The following is a 16992-nucleotide window of genomic DNA, read 5'->3' on the forward strand; positions in this document are numbered from 1 at the left end:
GGAATGTGTGGTGGAATGAAAATCATGCATAGTTCACGTCTTTACCAATCCACACACTGTCTTGCTAGAGAAAAGATATGCCACACAGATAATCAATAAAGAATAAGGTGTTTAACTGTCTTGGTAAGCTCCTGCACAGAAAACCTAAACATGTAACTGTTGCCAAAAGTCCCAGGCTCAGCTAGATTCTCAGACATAGCCCAACCAACTTTGTGGTTTGCATTTTTCAGTTAACGCACTCACCAGCTGATTTTTACATGCTCCAACAGAATCTCTTTTCCTGTGGTTTGAACCCATGCATATTAATTTCATATTGGGTTTTGGTGTTTTGGTTTCTGTTGATGCTTTAGGTGAGGTCTACCACAAGTCCTAATTTTTACACACTCCAACAGGAACTTCCTTCAGACTCCAAGGCAGAGAGTTTCTCTGTTGAACAGCTCTTCGTAGTGTCAGAAATGTTCAGGGGGACTGTTGCCAAAAGTCCCAGGCTCGGCTAGATTCTCAGACATAGCCCAACCAATCAGCTTTGTGCTTTGCATTTTTCAGTTAACAAGCTCACCAACTGATTTTTGCATGCTCCAACAGAATCTCGTTTCCTGTCGTTTGAACCCATGCATATTAATTTCATATTGGGTTTTGGTGTTTTGGTTTCTGTTGATGCTTTAGGTGAGGTCTACCACAAGTCCTAATTTTTACACACTCCAACAGGAACTTCCTTCAGACTCCAAGGCAGAGAGTTTCTCTGTTGAACAGCTCTTCTTAGTGTCAGAAATGTTCAGGGGGACTGTTGCCAAAAGTCCCAGGCTCGGCTAGATTCTCAGACATAGCCCAACCAATCAGCTTCGTGCTTTGCGTTTTTCAGTTAACGGACTCACCAACTGATTTTTGCATGCTCCAACAGAATCTCTTTTCCTGTGGTTTGAACCCATGCATATTAATTTCATATTGGGTTTTGGTGTTTTGGTTTCTGTTGATGCTTTAGGTGAGGTCTACCACAAGTCCTAATTTTTACACACTCCAACAGGAACTTCCTTCAGACTCCTTCAGCTCTTCTTAGTGTCAGAAATGTTCAGGGGGACTGTTGCCAAAAGTCCCAGGCTCGGCTAGATTCTCAGACATAGCCCAACCAATCAACTTTGTGATTTGCATTTTTCAGTTAACGCACTCACCAACTGATTTTTGCATGCTCCAACAGAATCTCTTTTCCTGTGATTTGAACCCATGCATATTCATTTCATATTGGGTTTTGGTGTTTTGGTTTCTGTTGATGCTTTAGGTGAGGTCTACCACAAGTCCTAATTTTTACACACTCCAACAGGAACTTCCTTCAGACTCCAAGGCAGAGAGTTTCTCTGTTGAACAGCTCTTCTTAGTGTCAGAAATGTTCAGGGGGACTGTTGCCAAAAGTCCCAGGCTCGGCTAGATTCTCAGACATAGCCCAACCAATCAGCTTTGTGCTTTGCATTTTTCAGTTAACAAGCTCACCAACTGATTTTTCCATGATCCAACAGTATCTCTTTTCCTGTGGTTTGAACCCATGCATATTAATTTCATATTGGGTTTTGGTGTTTTGGTTTCTGTTGATGCTTTAGGTGAGGTCTATCACAAGTCCTAATTTTTACACACTCCAACAGGAACTTCCTTCAGACTCCAAGGCAGAGAGTTTCTCTGTTGAACAGCTCTTCTTAGTGTCAGAAATGTTCAGGGGGGCTGTTGCCAAAAGTCCCAGGCTCGGCTAGCTTCTCAGACATAGCCCAACCAATCAGCTTTGTGCTTTGCATTTTTCAGTTAACAAGCTCACCAACTGATTTTTGCATGCGCCAACAGAATCTCTTTTCCTGTGGTTTGAACCCATGCATATTAATTTCATATTGGGTTTTGGTGTTTTGGTTTCTGTTGATGCTTTAGGTGAGGTCTGCCACAAGTCCTACACACAGTTCTCCAACCTCTGCCGCCACAAGCGCATGCACGCCGACTGCCGGACCCAGATCAAATGCAAGGATTGCGGGCAGATGTTCAGCACCACCTCCTCGCTCAACAAGCACCGGCGCTTCTGCGAGGGCAAGAACCATTACAACCCGGGGGGCCTTTTTGGCCCAGGTTTGCCCTTGACCCCCAGCTCCATGATGGACAAGTCCAAGCCGCCTCCCGCCCTCAATCACGCCAGCCTTGGCTTCAGTGACTACTTCCCTTCCCGGCCGCCGCCAGGAGGCCTCCCGTTCTCTCACGCGCCCCCAGCCTTTTCAGCCCTGGCTCCCGGGTTCCCGGGGATCTTCCCCCCTTCGTTGTACCCCAGACCTCCTTTATTGCCCCCGACGCCACTGCTGAAGAGCCCCATGAACCATACCCAAGAGGCCAAGCTTCCAAGCCCTCTCAACAACCCAGCACTCCCTCTGTTGTCTTCGGTGAGCAGCAGCGGTCACGAGGAGAAGTTCAACAGCGGGAACTCCTACCTGGAGAAGCTCAAAGCCAGGACTAGTGACCTGTCCGACGCGAGTGACTTTGAGGACGTCAACACCACCACAGGCACCGATCTCGACACCACCACTGGGACGGGCTCCGATTTGGAGAGCGATGCGGAGAGCGACCGGGACAAAACGAAAGACAAGAACAAGCCGACGGAGAGCAAGCTGGACTTCAGCAACAGCTCGGTGTCCGCCAGCTCCGTCAACAACGTGAGCGACTTGCCTCTTTTTTACTCCCAACATTCCTTCTTCCCTCCTCCGGAGGAGCAGTTGCTTCCCATGGCGGGAGCCGCCAACGACTCCATCAAGGCCATCGCCTCCATTGCGGAGAAGTACTTTGGGCCCGGCTTCATGGGCATGCAGGAGAAGAAAATGGGCTCCCTTCCATATCATTCCATGTTCCCTTTCCAGTTCCTCCCCAACTTCCCTCATTCGCTGTATCCGTTCACGGACCGGACCCTCAACCATAGCTTGCTGGTCAAGACAGAACCAAAGTCACCCCGGGACCTTCAGAAAATGGGCAGCACCAGCGCCGAATCGCCCTTTGACCTTACCACAAAGCCAAAAGAAATCAAGCCGGCTTTGCTGCCTCCCAAAGCCCTGCCGGCTCATCTCTCCGCGGAGGAACAACCACTGGACCTGAGCATCGGCAACCGCATCCGGGCCAGCCAGAACGGGAGCCGGGACTCCCGCAAGAACCACGTCTATGGAGACAGGAAACTCATGGCCGGCGACATATTACCCAAGATTTCTCAGGCGCAGATGCCGGCACAGCCGTCGTTGCACTACGCGAAGCCATCTCCCTTTTTCATGGACCCCATTTACAGGTATTAACATACCCTGCCTTACTCGTTGTCCCTTTTTGCCCGACCCACCCGTTCCCTCTTTGTCCAGTTGACCTTGGAGATCAGCAACAGAACTAGGTAATTTTAGACTTTGTATGACATGGCCTAATGCAGCGGTTCTCAACCTGGGGGTCGCGAACACTGGAGGGGTCGTTTGGCCATTTTCGGGGGCCATATTCTTCCCTATCTGCCATATGTAAACAACGATTTTGAAACAATTTTGAACCAATTACGAAACCATTACGAAATACTCAGTTCTTGTGGGTTTTTTCGGGCTATATGGCCATGTTCTAGAGGCATTTCTCCTGACGTTTCGCCTGCATCTATGGCAGGCCTGCCATAGATGCAGGCGAAACGTCAGGAGAAATGCCTCTAGAACATGGCCATATAGCCCAAAAAAACCCACAAGAACTGAGTGATTCCGGCCATGAAAGCCTTCGACATTACGAAATAAATTGAAAAATTCGTTTCGATTTTTAGTTGCTCCTGCATGGCTCAATATCGGATCGTAAGCTAATTTAAATACGAATCAATAACGAATTACGAAATTAACGAACGAAACCGCCAAGCCCTAGTAAACATAGAGCTATACACCAAAAATTTAACATAGAGTAGCAATTTCGCTACAGAAGGAAAGAAAGATAGAGAAGCAAGGAAGGAGAGAAGGAAATAAAAAAGTGAAAGGAAAAAGAGAGGGAAGGAAGGAGAGAAGGAACAAAAGATGGGGAAGGAAGGAAGGAAGGAAGGAAGGAAGGAAGGAAGGAGAGAAGGAAGGATGTAACCAAAGAGCAATAAAAGGGAAGAAACAGGTAGAGATAGAAGACATGGCCTGTCTTCTATTTGTATGACATGGCCTAATGCATGTATGACATGGCCTAATGCAGCGGTTCTCAACCTGGGGGTCGCGACCCCTGGAGGGGTCGTTTGACCATTTTCGGGGGCCATATTCTTCCCTATCTGCCATATGTAAACATAGAGTTGTACACCAAAAATTTAACATAAAGTAGCAATTTCGCTACAGAAGGAAAGAAAGATAGAGAAGCAAGGAAGGAGAGAACGAAATAAAAAGTGAAAGGAAAAAGAGAGGGAAGGAAGGAGAGAAGGAACAAAAGATGGGGAAGGAAGGAAGGAAGGAAGGAAGGAAGGAAGGAAGGAAGGAAGGAAGGAGAGAAAGAAGGATGTAACCAAAGAGCAAAGAAAGGGAAGAAACGGGTAGAGATAGAAGAAAGAAGAGAAATAGGGAAAGAAAAAGAGGAAAGGAAGGAAAGAGGGAAGGAAGGAGAGGAAGAGGGAGGGAAGGTTGGCCACAGCAACGCGTGGCGGGTACAGCTAGTCATATAATAATAACATCTGGAGGATCATCTCAACCTCCCTAAGGATCTCAGTGGTCTGCGGAAGCCAGAGCTGAATTGGTTGATGATGGTACTGCAAATCCCACCATCCGTTGTTCATACTCCCCCAAACATATTCTTTTTGTGATTAATCACTCTGTTTTAACTATGTTCAATTTGTAACCATGAAAATACACCCTGCATATTAGTTGTTTGCATTCGAATTCATAAGAGTAGCAAAATTATTTATGAAGTAGCAACGAAAATATGGTTGGGGGTCACCACATCACGAGGAACTTTATTTAGGGGTCACCGCATTAGAAAGGTTGAGAACCACTGGCCCAATGCTTTACAGAAGGGTCTAAATCAGCATTTCGCAACCTGGGGGGGGGGGTCGCGAGGGGGTTTCAGAGGCGTCACCAAGACCAATCGGAAAACATATATTTCTGATGATCTTAGGATCCCCTTTGGCAGAAGATCTCTCCACCTGTCCTTCTCTTCCTTCAACAAAAAATACTGGAGAGGTTTGGAAGGAATTCACCTTGATTTATAGGAGTTTATAGGTCCTGGGATGTATAGTTCACCTGCAATCAAAGAGCACTCTGAACTCCACCAATGATGGACCTGGAACTAACTTGGCACACAGAACCCTCATGACCAACGAAACATAGTGGAGATCTTGGGAAGGATTTACAGGAGTTGCTCTGTGAGTAATGAGTACCCTAAAAACAAAAAAACTACGGGGCCAAATGACCCCAAATTTGGCAACAAAACTCCTCACAATCCAAGGAATGACTATCACGGGGGGGAAAAAAATCCCCACAAAGAGCAGAGGCTGAGGAGAAGGAGGAGGGAAAGGAGAGAAAGGGGAAGGGGAAGAAAAAAGGGAGAAAGAAAGGTACTAGGGCTGGGCGGTTTCGTTTCGTTAATTCGTAATTCGTTAAAAATTCGTTATTTTTTTTGTTAACGAAGCGATAACGAACCATTCTGGAGCAACTTAAAAATGAAACGAAATTTTCAATTCGTTTCGTAAATGCTTCGTATTTCGTTATGTATTCGTTTCCTTATTGGTTTGAGGTCGTTTCGTTATTATTTCCGCATGTCTGGGGCAAGTTTTTTGTTTAATTAGTGAAAAAAAATTATAATATCACACCAACAGTCAACAACAGAGGGAGAGGGAAGCTTCAGAAGTTTTTGGAGGTTTTTTAGCGTATTTCGCGGTCACGTCCGCCATTAACGAATCAATTCGTTATTGTTTCGGAAATCGATTTGTTAATGTTTTGTAATTTTTTTCACATTTACGAAATTTCGTAAATATCGAACTTTTCAAAAGGAAAATTTTGTAATTATTTTAAATAACGAAACGCAAAAACCCCCAAAAAACGAATCGATTTTAGAAACAAATTTTTCCGTTGTTACCCAGGCCTAACAATTACTATAATAACCATTCACTAGCGTCTCATCACTAAAAAACACGATCCAGATTCGTCATCTATTGTTCCATTCCTATGTCATTACCAATCATTGCACTAAATTATTCGAATGCCTGCACAAATAACCAGGTCTTTACTTTCTTGCGGAATACCATTAGAGATGGTGCTAATCTAATGTTTGTGGGAAGGGTGTTCCACAGCCGGGGAGCCACCACCAAGAAGGCCCTATCTCTCGTCCCTGCCAGCCATGCTTGTGAAGCAGGCGGGATCGAGATCAGGGCCTCCCCGGAAGATCTCAAAGTCCTGGTGGGTTCATAGGCCGAGATGCGGTCGGATAGGTAGCTTGGGCCGGAACCGTTTAGGGCTTTAAAGGTCAACGCCAGCACTTTGAATTGAGCCCGGTAGCAAATCGGTAGCCAGTGGAGTTGGCGCAACAGGGGGGTTGTATGGAAAGGAAAAAGAGAGGGAAGGAAGGAGAGAAGGAACAAAATATGGGGAAGGAAGGAAGGAAGGAAGGAAGGAAGGAAGGAAGGAGAGAAGGAAGGATGTAACCAAAGAGCAATGAAAGGGAAGAAACAGGTAGAGATAGAAGAAAGAAGAGAAATATGGAAAGAAAAAGAGGAAAGGAAGGAAGGAGGGAAGGAAGGAGAGGAAGAGGAAGGGAAGGTTGGCCACAGCAACGCATGGCGGGTACAGCTAGTCATATAATAATAACATCTGGAGGATCACTTCAACCTCCCCAAGATGAGTGTGACAAAAGTCTTAGGCAATTTTAGTCCAGCTGTATGGGAAATTCGGAGAAATGGAGCGATTCCAAGGGGACTTCAGCACCTCTGTGGATGGCCTGGAAAGCGTGCCAGGATAACAGAAGCCCGGGCAGGCTTTGCCAATGCAAACAGAGGATGTTGAGAAATGGCCGAGGACCAGAAATAAGTCCCGGAGCAGGAGAGGGGCCTTTAAACAACAACAGCAAAGGGCAGCAAATGTTTAAAATCCAACTGATGATGTCATGGGTTTGCCCGGCAGCTTACCCGCTTTTGGAAAATATAGGAGTAAAAGTGGGACGTGCTCAAGATTTTCCAGCGTGGCGTCAGCTCCTTACAGAATGGCTTGCTTGCAGCTTCCCCACAGCCATTCTCCTCCTGCTCCCAATTTTCCACAACTTTGGGCTCCTCTTCAGCAGAGTTATTGGGGATGCGCAATCCATTAAAATGGTTCGAAAGTCCTTACAAAACTGGGGGGGAAGGGGAACGCTGGGTTTGTTTCTAAAGACCGGAAAATGAACGGCAGCCAGTGGAGCTCCTTAAACAGGAGGGTTGACCGCTCTCTGTAAGAAGCCCCAGTTAGTAACCTACTAGGGTCGGAGCTAGCCTAATCTCATTAGGCACTGAGTTCCAGACCTGGGGGGCCACAGCAGAGAAGGTCCTCTCCCTTGTCCCCACAAGTTGGATTTGTGATATTTATTTATTTTTATTTATTTATTTGGGGTGCTTCTACCCCGCCCTTCTCAACCCCCTAGGGGGGGACTCAGGGCGGCTTACAAAAGGCACAATTCGATGCCCAACAATTACAACATACAATGCAATATACAATACACAAATTTAACCACATAATATCACAGTTATAACAGATTAAAACAATCAGACAATATACTAGCAGTAATAAAAACATCTTGTGGTCAGTGTTCACCAAATCCAAGTCCGTAAACTATTTAGCATAATTGCCATTATTAGGGCTGGGCGGTTTCGTTCGTTAATTTCGTAATTCGTTATTGATTCGTATTTAAATTAGCTTACGATTCAATATTGAGCCATGCAGGAGCAACTAAAAATCGAAACGAATTTTTCAATTTATTTCGTAATTGTTTCATAATCGTTTCGAAATCGTTTCAAAATCGTTTCGAAATCGTTTCGTAATTGTTTCGTAATTATTTCCGTATGTCTGGTGCAAGTTTTATAGTTGTTGTTTGCTTTATCAGTGATAAAAAAATAAATTATCACACCAACAGTCAACAACAGAGGGAGAGAGAAGCTTCAGAAGTTCCCCCTGTCCCATTTGGAGGGTTTTTTAGCGTATTGCGCAATCGCGTCCACCATTAACGAATCAATTCGAAATTTACGAAATTTCGTAAATAACGAAATTTTTTTAAAGAAAAATTCGGAATTCTTTTAAAAAACGAAACGCAATGGACCCCCCTAAAAACGAAACAAGTTTAGAAACAAATTTTTCCGTTGTTACCCAGCCCTAGTCATTATCCTTTCCTACTCTGGTCATTATTGGTTGTCTTTGTCCCTCTGCCAGCTTACCCAAAGGCCTGGTCCCACATCCAGGTTTTTAGCTTCTTCTTGAAGGAGAGGAGGGATGTTGATTTCCTAATTTCCCTGGGGAGTGCATTCCACAGGCGAGGGGCCACCACCAAGAAGGCCCTGTCCCTCGTCCCCACCAGCCTCACTTGCGATACAGGTGGGGCCGAGAGCAGGGCCCCCTCAGCAGATCTCAAACTCCGAGGTGGGACGTAGAAGGAGATACGTTCGGACAGGTGCGCTGGGCCAGAGCCGTAAAGGGTTTTGTAGGTCAAAACCAGCACTTTGAATTGTGCTCGGAACTGGATCAGCAGTGATAATGATGGGTGTGAGAGGAGGGCCTCCCCAGAAGATCGAAGATCTCGTGAAGGTTTATGAAGGGAGATACGGTCACGAAGGTACGCAGAGGCATAATTAATTGACCAGTACAGGAAATACTGGAAGAGTTTGGTGGGCGTTGACCTTGAGTTTTGGAGTTGTCGTTCATCTACATCCAGAGAGCACTGTGGACTCAAACAATGTTGGATCTGGACCAGACTTGGCACAAATACTCTGAATCCAGCCCACAATGGTGCTCCCCCTCCTGATGCTGGTGGGCCACTCTCAGTCCCATGTCATGCAAATGTTTTTCCCCTGCCTCAAAGGGATGTGAGCGTCTTTCCAGCCTCGTTGCCATACGCCAATGCCTGCTCTCCACTCTCCACTTGGAGTCTCAGAAACAGTCCTCCACTTGGCTGAGAGGTTGGCTGAGAGGCTGGCCAATCATGGTGGAGGAGGGCTTTTGGAGGATTTGCCATCTGTTTCCAAAAAGTAAGAGAAGGACAGGCGGAGATCTTCAGTCTTCTCTGCCAAAGGGTTCCTAAGACCATTAGAAATACATGTTTTCTGATGGTCTTTGGTGACCCCTCTGAAACTCACCTTGCGAGCCCCCCAGGGTTCCCGACCCCCCAGGTTGACAAATGCTGCTCTAAATTCTTAAGGTGGGGGGTGGAAGCCCTAATTGCTACAATATGCCACCCCCCATTGCTTGAGGTCCCTGTAAGGTATGTAACCCTCTGTGTTGCTGTCCAGCAGGGTGGAAAAACGGAAGGTGGCCGACTCAGTGGGAGCGCTCAAGGAGAAGTACCTGAGGCCGTCGCCGCTGCTTTTCCATCCCCAGGTAAGGCTTTCAGTATCTAAAGGGATGGAGCAAACCTGTTTTCTGCTGCCCAAAGACTAGAACTGATTGATTCAAATGACAAGAGATTCCATTGTTCGACATACCGTTTTATTCTTACTGAGAGTGCTGTTCAACGGTGGCTGTTCTGGCGCGCGCTGGGCCTGTAACGTATACTTTAAGCCCAGCGGGAAGCCAGGGTGCCTCAAAGAGAGGTTCTCGGGGATTTTTCTGAAGTAATGGTCTTTAGAGTCTTTGATGATACAACAAAGTCTTTATTATGGAACAAACAACAAATCTTCAGTGGTTCAAACAACACTTCAAGTCTTTCTTAGTCTAGTCCTCAATGGACTGGTACCTGACTTTAATGAACTGTACTTTCTCTGTAGGAAAAACCCCTATTTAATCTCTCCCAGGCTGTTTACTATCTATGCCTCACCGGTGTGGGTCCTACTACCGATTCCAAATGCATCTGGGTATCGAGTAGACCTACCAGGCGAGGCGTGTAGATATTTCAGATGGAGTTCCGTGGATCTGTAGTGCTGTCCTCCCTCAGAGAATTCTTTGAAAACCTCAGGGTTGTTTTCCCTCTGATTGCTGTGGGGCTGAGAGACTGTGAGCTCTCAGCCAGAGCCTTGGGACCTTTTCCCTGGAATTTCTGTTTCTGTTTCCCCAGATGTTCTTGAGAAAAGAAGCTTTTCTATGGGACGAGCTGGTCTACGTCCTATAGTTTAGCTTCCTTATGTGAGACTGCCCAAAAAATGGCTTTTTTCCCTCCCAGAGCCCTGAACAAGGGGCGGAACCAAAGTTTAATTATGATGGACAGGAGGCCTGCCCTATGACTGCAAACAGATAACAGAAAGAAAATAAAGTTGGAGCTCCTGGTACAGTCGTACCAGCACAGTGGCATAGAGTGCTTTGGTGGTTTGACAGAATTCACTGCTGCCTTGAAGTCCAGTGGAATCTCCTTCCTTAAAAAATATTTTTATTAGGTTGTATTTATCAGTACAATTTGCTAGCCAACTTGCTTCTTATAATCCAATTAACTGACTTCAGACAGTTGTTTCTGCTTCAGTAGCGGCTCTTATCTTTATTTACAATTCACTCATTGCAGTAACACTTACTTCTTAGCATGGTGAGACGCAAGGAGAAGAGCAAAAAGACATAGTAATAGTGTGCTGTCATGCGCTGGGCCTATAATAATTGTCTTTTGAACAGGACGTACTCTTTGTGCCCAGCAGGAAGCCGGGTTGCCTTGGCTGAGAGGCCCTAAGGATTTTCCTATACAAAAGTCTTTAGATGCTTGAAAGGTTTAATAAAGTCCTTTATTATTGCTTAGATCTTCAACAATTTAAACAAACACTTCTGTGCTATCGTACGCTGGGCCTGTGCATAAGACTATAGATAGGACATAAATTCTGTGTGCCCAACGGGACGCCGGGGCTGCCTCAGATTAAAGGCCTTTGGATTTCATTAAAACAGAGTCTTTAGATTGCTCAAAGGTTCAACAAAGTTCTTTATTAATAAAGGCTTTCTTAGTCTATTGGCTCTCTCTCAGTCTTGTCCACAGGGAACAGGTACTGTCTTCATAACTGTAACATTTCGCCTGCGTCTATGGCAAGCATCCTCAGAGGTAGGAGGATGCTTGCCATAGATGCAGGCGAAATGTCAGGAGAGAATGCCTCTAGAACATGGCCATATAGCCCAAAAAAACCTACAACAGTGATTCCAGCCATGAAAGCCTTTGACAAAGCAATGGCATTGTCTGTAGCCTCCAACAATTCCTCCTCTGTACATGAGGCAGGGCATAGTGGACAAGCATACAGATACGGAGTTGTCTGTTTTGCTCCACAGTCACACAAGGTGTGGGATTCTTTTACATAGTTCCGTTTTGCCAATTTGTGTTTTGTTCTGCCCACTCTGCTTCTGAGTCTGTTCAGGGACTTCCAAGTTGCCCATTATTAGTCTGCCCCTGGAGGAAGACCCTCCTTCGTGAGAGGCCATCCAGTTGGGATTTCCTGGTCTAGTTGCCCAGAGAGATACCCTTGCTGTTGCTGGGGGGATGCCAAGAGGAGTGGTAGTTCTCATAAAGCTTTTCCTTGATTTGAGTCTACTGGGAGGAGGCTGGTAGCCATGTAGTGGGGGGCTTTCATGGTGTTTAATCTTATTTCTCTCACATTTAGCAGAAACTTCCTGTCGCACATCAGGAGGGGGGTGGGCAATGCCAGTTAGCTTGTAGAGTTTGTCAACAGGTGTAGGTTTAAGGCATCCTGTGATTATTCTGCTTGTTTCGTTCAATGCTATGTTCACCTGCTTTTCATGGGCAGATCTGTGCCAAACAGGGCAGGCATACTTAGCAGTTGTGTAAGACAAGGTCAGGGTTGATGTTCTTACTAATTTCGGGTCTGCACCCCAAGTGCTGGCAGTAAGTTTCCGCAGGATGTTATTGCGTGCAGCTACTTTGTGCTTGGTGTTCAAGCAGTGTTTCCTATATGCTAGTGTTCGATCTAAGGTGACACTGAGATATTTAGGATGGAAACAACGTTCAAGCTCTTGACCTTCCCAGGTGACTTTCAATTTCCTGTTGGCTTCACGGTTGCATAGGTGGAAACTTCACACCCTTGTGTCTTGGCAGGGTTAGGCTTCAGCTGGTTATCTTTGCAGTAGCTGGAGAGATCTTTCAAGGCATTAGGTAAAGGTAAAGGTTGTCCTCTGACATTAAGTCCAGTCATGTCTGACTCTGGGGTGTGGTGCTCATCTCCATTTCTAAGCCGAAGAGCCTGCATTGTCCGTAGACACCTCAAAGGTCATGTGGCCAGCATGACTGCATGGAGCGCCGTTACCTTCCCACCTGAGCGGTACCTATTGATCTACTCACATTTGCATGTTTTCGAACTGCTAGGTTGGCAGAAGCTAGGGCTGACAGCGGAAGCTCACGCCGCTCCCCGGAATCGAACCTGTGACTTTTCGATCAACAAGCTCAGCGCTTTCACCCACTGCGCCACCGGGGGCTCCAAGGCATTAGGAAGTTGGATTTCAACTGTTTCAAAGTCTTTTGCTTGTGTTGTTAGGCCAAGGTCATCAGCATATATAAAGCTCTTTGTGAGCGGTGGTTGTCGCTGATTGTTAGTGAAGATATTGTTAGTGAAGGTCAATGTGTTCTGTCACGCACTGGGCCTGTAATAATTGTCTTTTGAAATAGGCCGTGCACCTTGTGCACAGCGGGAAGCCAGGGTGCCATGAAAGAGGCCCTCAAGGATTTTCCTGAAGAAATGGTCTTTAGATGGCTTGAAAGCTTAAGCAAAGTCCTTTATTATTGAACAAATTAAACAGATATTTCTCAAATCTTCAATGAGTCAAACAAATGCTTCAAGGCTTTAAATCAACCGGCTTCCTTAATCTTATCCACAAGGGACAGGCAACTGTCTTCGTTAATTGTTCTTATACTTTGAGAGGAAAACCCTTTTTTAAGCTCTCCTGGGCTGTCTGTTATGTAAGTTTTGTTGGTGTGGGATCTACTACCGATTCCAAACTGCATCTTGATACTGAGTAAACCTACCAGACAAAGCTTGTAGATTCTCCAGCTGGAGTTCTTTGGGTCTGTAAAGCTGTTTTCCCTCTGGAATTTCTTTAAGACTTTAGGGCTGTTTCCCTCAGATGCTGTAAGGCTGAGAGGCTGCAAGCTCCCAGCCAGAGCTTTGGGAATTTCCCCCCGGAATGTCTTGAGAAATGAAGCTTTTCTGCAGGTGAAACTTGTCCACGTCCTCTACCTTAGCTTTCCTCACTAAGACTAATTAAATGGGCCCCTCTTCCCTTCCCATCTCCCTGGGAGAAGGGGCGGATCCAAACTTAACAATGATAGACAGGTGGCTTGCCCTATGACTTCAAACCAAAGGAAGCCACCTTTTTGCAAAATCCCCGAAACTTTGGAATGCATGCAAATACTTAATAGAAAGAAAATAAAGTTGGAGCTCCTGGTACAGACGTACCAGCACACAATGCAAGAACGATTTTTTTTTGGATCACACATGTCTAATAGCTACAGTGTAGTTAAATAGTTAAATGTCTGTTTTTTATACTGCTTTTATATTGTTCATATATATTGTTCATATATATTGTCCTTGCAGACGGCCAATTCTCTCACACCAGAAGCGACTTGCTCCTGACACGACAAAAAAAAATTGTTCATATGGTTTTATACTATTTATATTGTTTTATTATATTGTTAAATTGTATATTCATGTTTTGATGTGGGCGCCATGGGTGCCGATTTGTTAGCCGTCCTGAGTTCCTCTGCGGAAGTTGAGATATGATGGGATATAAAAGCCATAAATAAAGAAATAATAGGGAATTTATACCAGGTCAATCCATCTAGCTTTGCGTTAATCTACATGCTCAGTGGTGCTACAATTTTTGCAGACCTATCTATGGCTTTGGGACCATTTGCATTCAGAACATTTGCTCTACCATTGGCCTATAGTCCTCGGTAGTGTTATATATATATATATATATATATATTATTATTATTATTATTATTATTATAACTTTATTTGTACCCCGCTAGCATCTCCCGAAGGATTCGATGCGGCTTACAACAGGCCGAAGCCCACACAATACAACAACACAATACATAGCAAATAAGACAATTAAGCAGAAAAACAAATACAATAGCAATACAACAAGACATTATTAAAAACTGAGCCGGCCGGAGTAAGGGTACAGGATTAAAAGTGCTGATGTGTCGGAGGGATATGGGATTATAATATAAGTGCGGTGTGCAGTGTGCGGTGGTCTTGGTTCTGACTAAAGTGCTTCTGGAATTTGGGACTGGGGTTTCTAGTCAGCAAAGGCACATAGGGTTCCTAGTCTGAGAAGGCACATTTGAACAGCCAGGTTTTCAAATTCTTTCTGAAGACTGCCAGTGTAGGGGCTTGTCTGAGGTCTTTCGGGAGGGTGTTCCAGAGGCGGGGGGCCACCACGGAGAAGGCCCTGTCCCGTGTCCTCACCAAACGCGCTTGTGACGCGGGCAGGATCACGAGCAGGGCCTCTCCAGATGACCGGAGTGAGCGTGTGGGTTCGTAGACAATGATGCGGTCACGCAGGTAGGGTGGTCCTAAACCGTTCAGGGCTTTGTAGGTAAGCACCTGCACCTTAAATTGGGCTCGGAAAATAAACGGCAGCCAGTGGAGCTCCTTAAACAGGAGGGTTGACCTCTCTCTGTAATGGGCCCCAGTTAATATTCTGGCTGCTGCCCGTTGGACCAATTGGAGTTTCCGAGCCGTTTTCAAGGGCAGCCCCACGTAGAGCGCGTTGCAGTAATCCAGTCTAGAGGTGACTAAGGCATGGACCACCCCGGCCAGATCAGCCTTAGCGAGGTACAGTCGCAGCTGGCACACAAGTCTCAGTTGTGCAAAAGCCCTCCCGGCCAACCTTCTCCAACATTTTCCTGGGAGGCATTATCATGTCTGAGTAAATCAGCATAAGTTGGGTTGTTGCTCTTGTCTTAGGGTTCTGGTCCAGTTTACTTGTCCAAACATGTCTCCCGCTATGATCCACCTGGGGCCCTAAGATCATCTGAAGAGACCCTGCTCATTTCCCCCCCATTGTCACAATCGTGTCTGGCGGGGACAAGAGACAGGGCCTTTTCTGTTGTGGCCCCCCGGCTGCGGAACTCCCTCCTGAGTGAAATTCTGCTGCATCCCTCTTGACCTTCCGGAAAGAAGTAAAATCCTGGCTATGGGATCAGGCCTTTGGAGAATAGGCTGACCTACTGATGTGTTGACTTATTTAAAACTGATGGACTGCCCTTGGATAATGATTTAAATCGGTGACCGCTGACTATTGTTGTCTGTTTTTATATTGTTTTTATATTGCTTATATTATTTATTTATTTATTTATTTATTTGCTTTATTTCTATACCGCGTTTCTCAGCCTAATTAGGCGACTCAATGCGGTTTACACAATGTAAATTAACACAACAATAACAGTTAAAAACACATCATACACAATAACAAAATACACAATTATTATCAATTCATGATGCCTCGATCACAAAGCAAAATCCATTCTCATAATCCTTGTGCCATTCCTATGTTCAATTTACCGTCATCCTATATTCAATTGCGCTGATTAGCCAAACGCTTGCTCAAAGAGCCAGGTTTTAACCTTCTTCCGAAACGCCAGCAGCGAAGGGGCCTGTCTGATGTCAATGGGTAGGGCATTCCATAGCCGAGGGGCCACCACCGAGAAGGCCCTGTCTCTCGTCCCCGCCAACCGTGCCTGTGATGCAGGCAGGACCGAGAGCAGGGCCTCCCCGGAAGATCTTAGTGTCCGCGTCGGTTCATAGGTGGGGATGCGTTCGGAGAGGTAAGTGGGGCCGGAACCGTTTAGGGCTTTGTAGGCTAACGCCAGCACCTTGAATTGTGCCCGGTAGCAGATTGGCAGCCAGTGGAGCTGGCTCAACAGAGGAGTGGTATGCTCCCTGAGTGCCGCTCCCGTTAGCAATCTGGCTGCCGAGCGCTGGACCATCTGAAGCTTCCTGGCAGTCTTCAAGGGCAGCCCCACGTAAAGCGCGTTGCAGTAATCTATGCGGGATGTGACCAGAGCGTGGACTACCGTGGCCAAGTCAGACTTCCCGAGGTACGGGCGCAGTATATGGTTTTATACTGTTTATACTGTTATTATTGTTATTATTACATTGCTGTTAATTGTATATTTATGTTTTGAGGTGGGCACCATGGGGTGCCACTTTGTTAGCCACCCTGAGTCCCTCTGTGGAGGTTGAGAAAGGACGGGATATAAAAGCCCTAAATAAATAATAAATAGTAATAAAATTAGCTGGCGAGACATGACCCTCTGAGCCACAATTTGGTGGCATTTGTCCCAATCAGGCACAAATCATTGGCAGTATCTCGATACCTGCTGCAAATGGCGAGCATCTCCTCTCTGATTTCATTGGCAGAGTGCATGCCAGCATTGTTTCCTTGCTGGAACGTTTCCCACCTCAATTCAGCGGTGCTGACATCTTTGTGAAAAGCCGGAGTGGGCTGCTTTCAAAGCTAAACTTAGTCCCTTCATTGTTTCGTCTCGGCCTGAGAGTTTGGTTAATAACTTCCTCTGATTTTCCTTTTGGAGGGACCCCACAATGGTGACCGTCCAGCCAGGAACATCCTGCGTTTGTGTGGGGCAGAATAGCAAGGAGAGTGGCCTCCAAAGGAGCGCCGATAGCTATCCCGCCAGTCTGGTGAGAAAGATATAAGCTCCGAACAAGAACCGGCACAAGGGACCAGGGAGGCGAGGAAAGGCAGGCTAATAAAACTGAAAGCAAGGGAAATTGCTGCCACGCTAATATCCCACAAATCTATTCTGTACCATGCTTGGCTATGGTCATGGAGACAGTGGTGGCACTCCAGCTCCAGACGTACTTAGATGACAATATCTGGACTTCGTTGCAGATTT

At 46.0% G+C, this 16992-nt stretch overlaps 1 protein-coding gene across 3 annotated transcripts in view; it reads left to right on the forward strand.

Annotated features, from left to right (window-relative positions):
• The window catches only part of PRDM16 (PR/SET domain 16), a 637493-nt gene that overhangs the window by 567270 nt on the left and 53231 nt on the right, over nt 1–16992 (forward strand). For 2 of the 3 annotated variants that reach the window (XM_067472770.1, XM_067472773.1), the window contains exons 9-10: nt 1909–3292; nt 9449–9536. In XM_067472770.1, coding sequence (XP_067328871.1) covers nt 1909–3292; nt 9449–9536 — 1472 coding nt within the window. The remainder of the gene's footprint in view (nt 1–1908; nt 3293–9448; nt 9537–16992) is intronic. The other variant, XM_067472771.1, reaches the window with a different exon arrangement.

Source organism: Anolis sagrei, chromosome 13 (genome assembly GCF_037176765.1).
Source record: "Anolis sagrei isolate rAnoSag1 chromosome 13, rAnoSag1.mat, whole genome shotgun sequence".
Lineage (NCBI taxonomy): Eukaryota > Metazoa > Chordata > Lepidosauria > Squamata > Dactyloidae > Anolis > Anolis sagrei.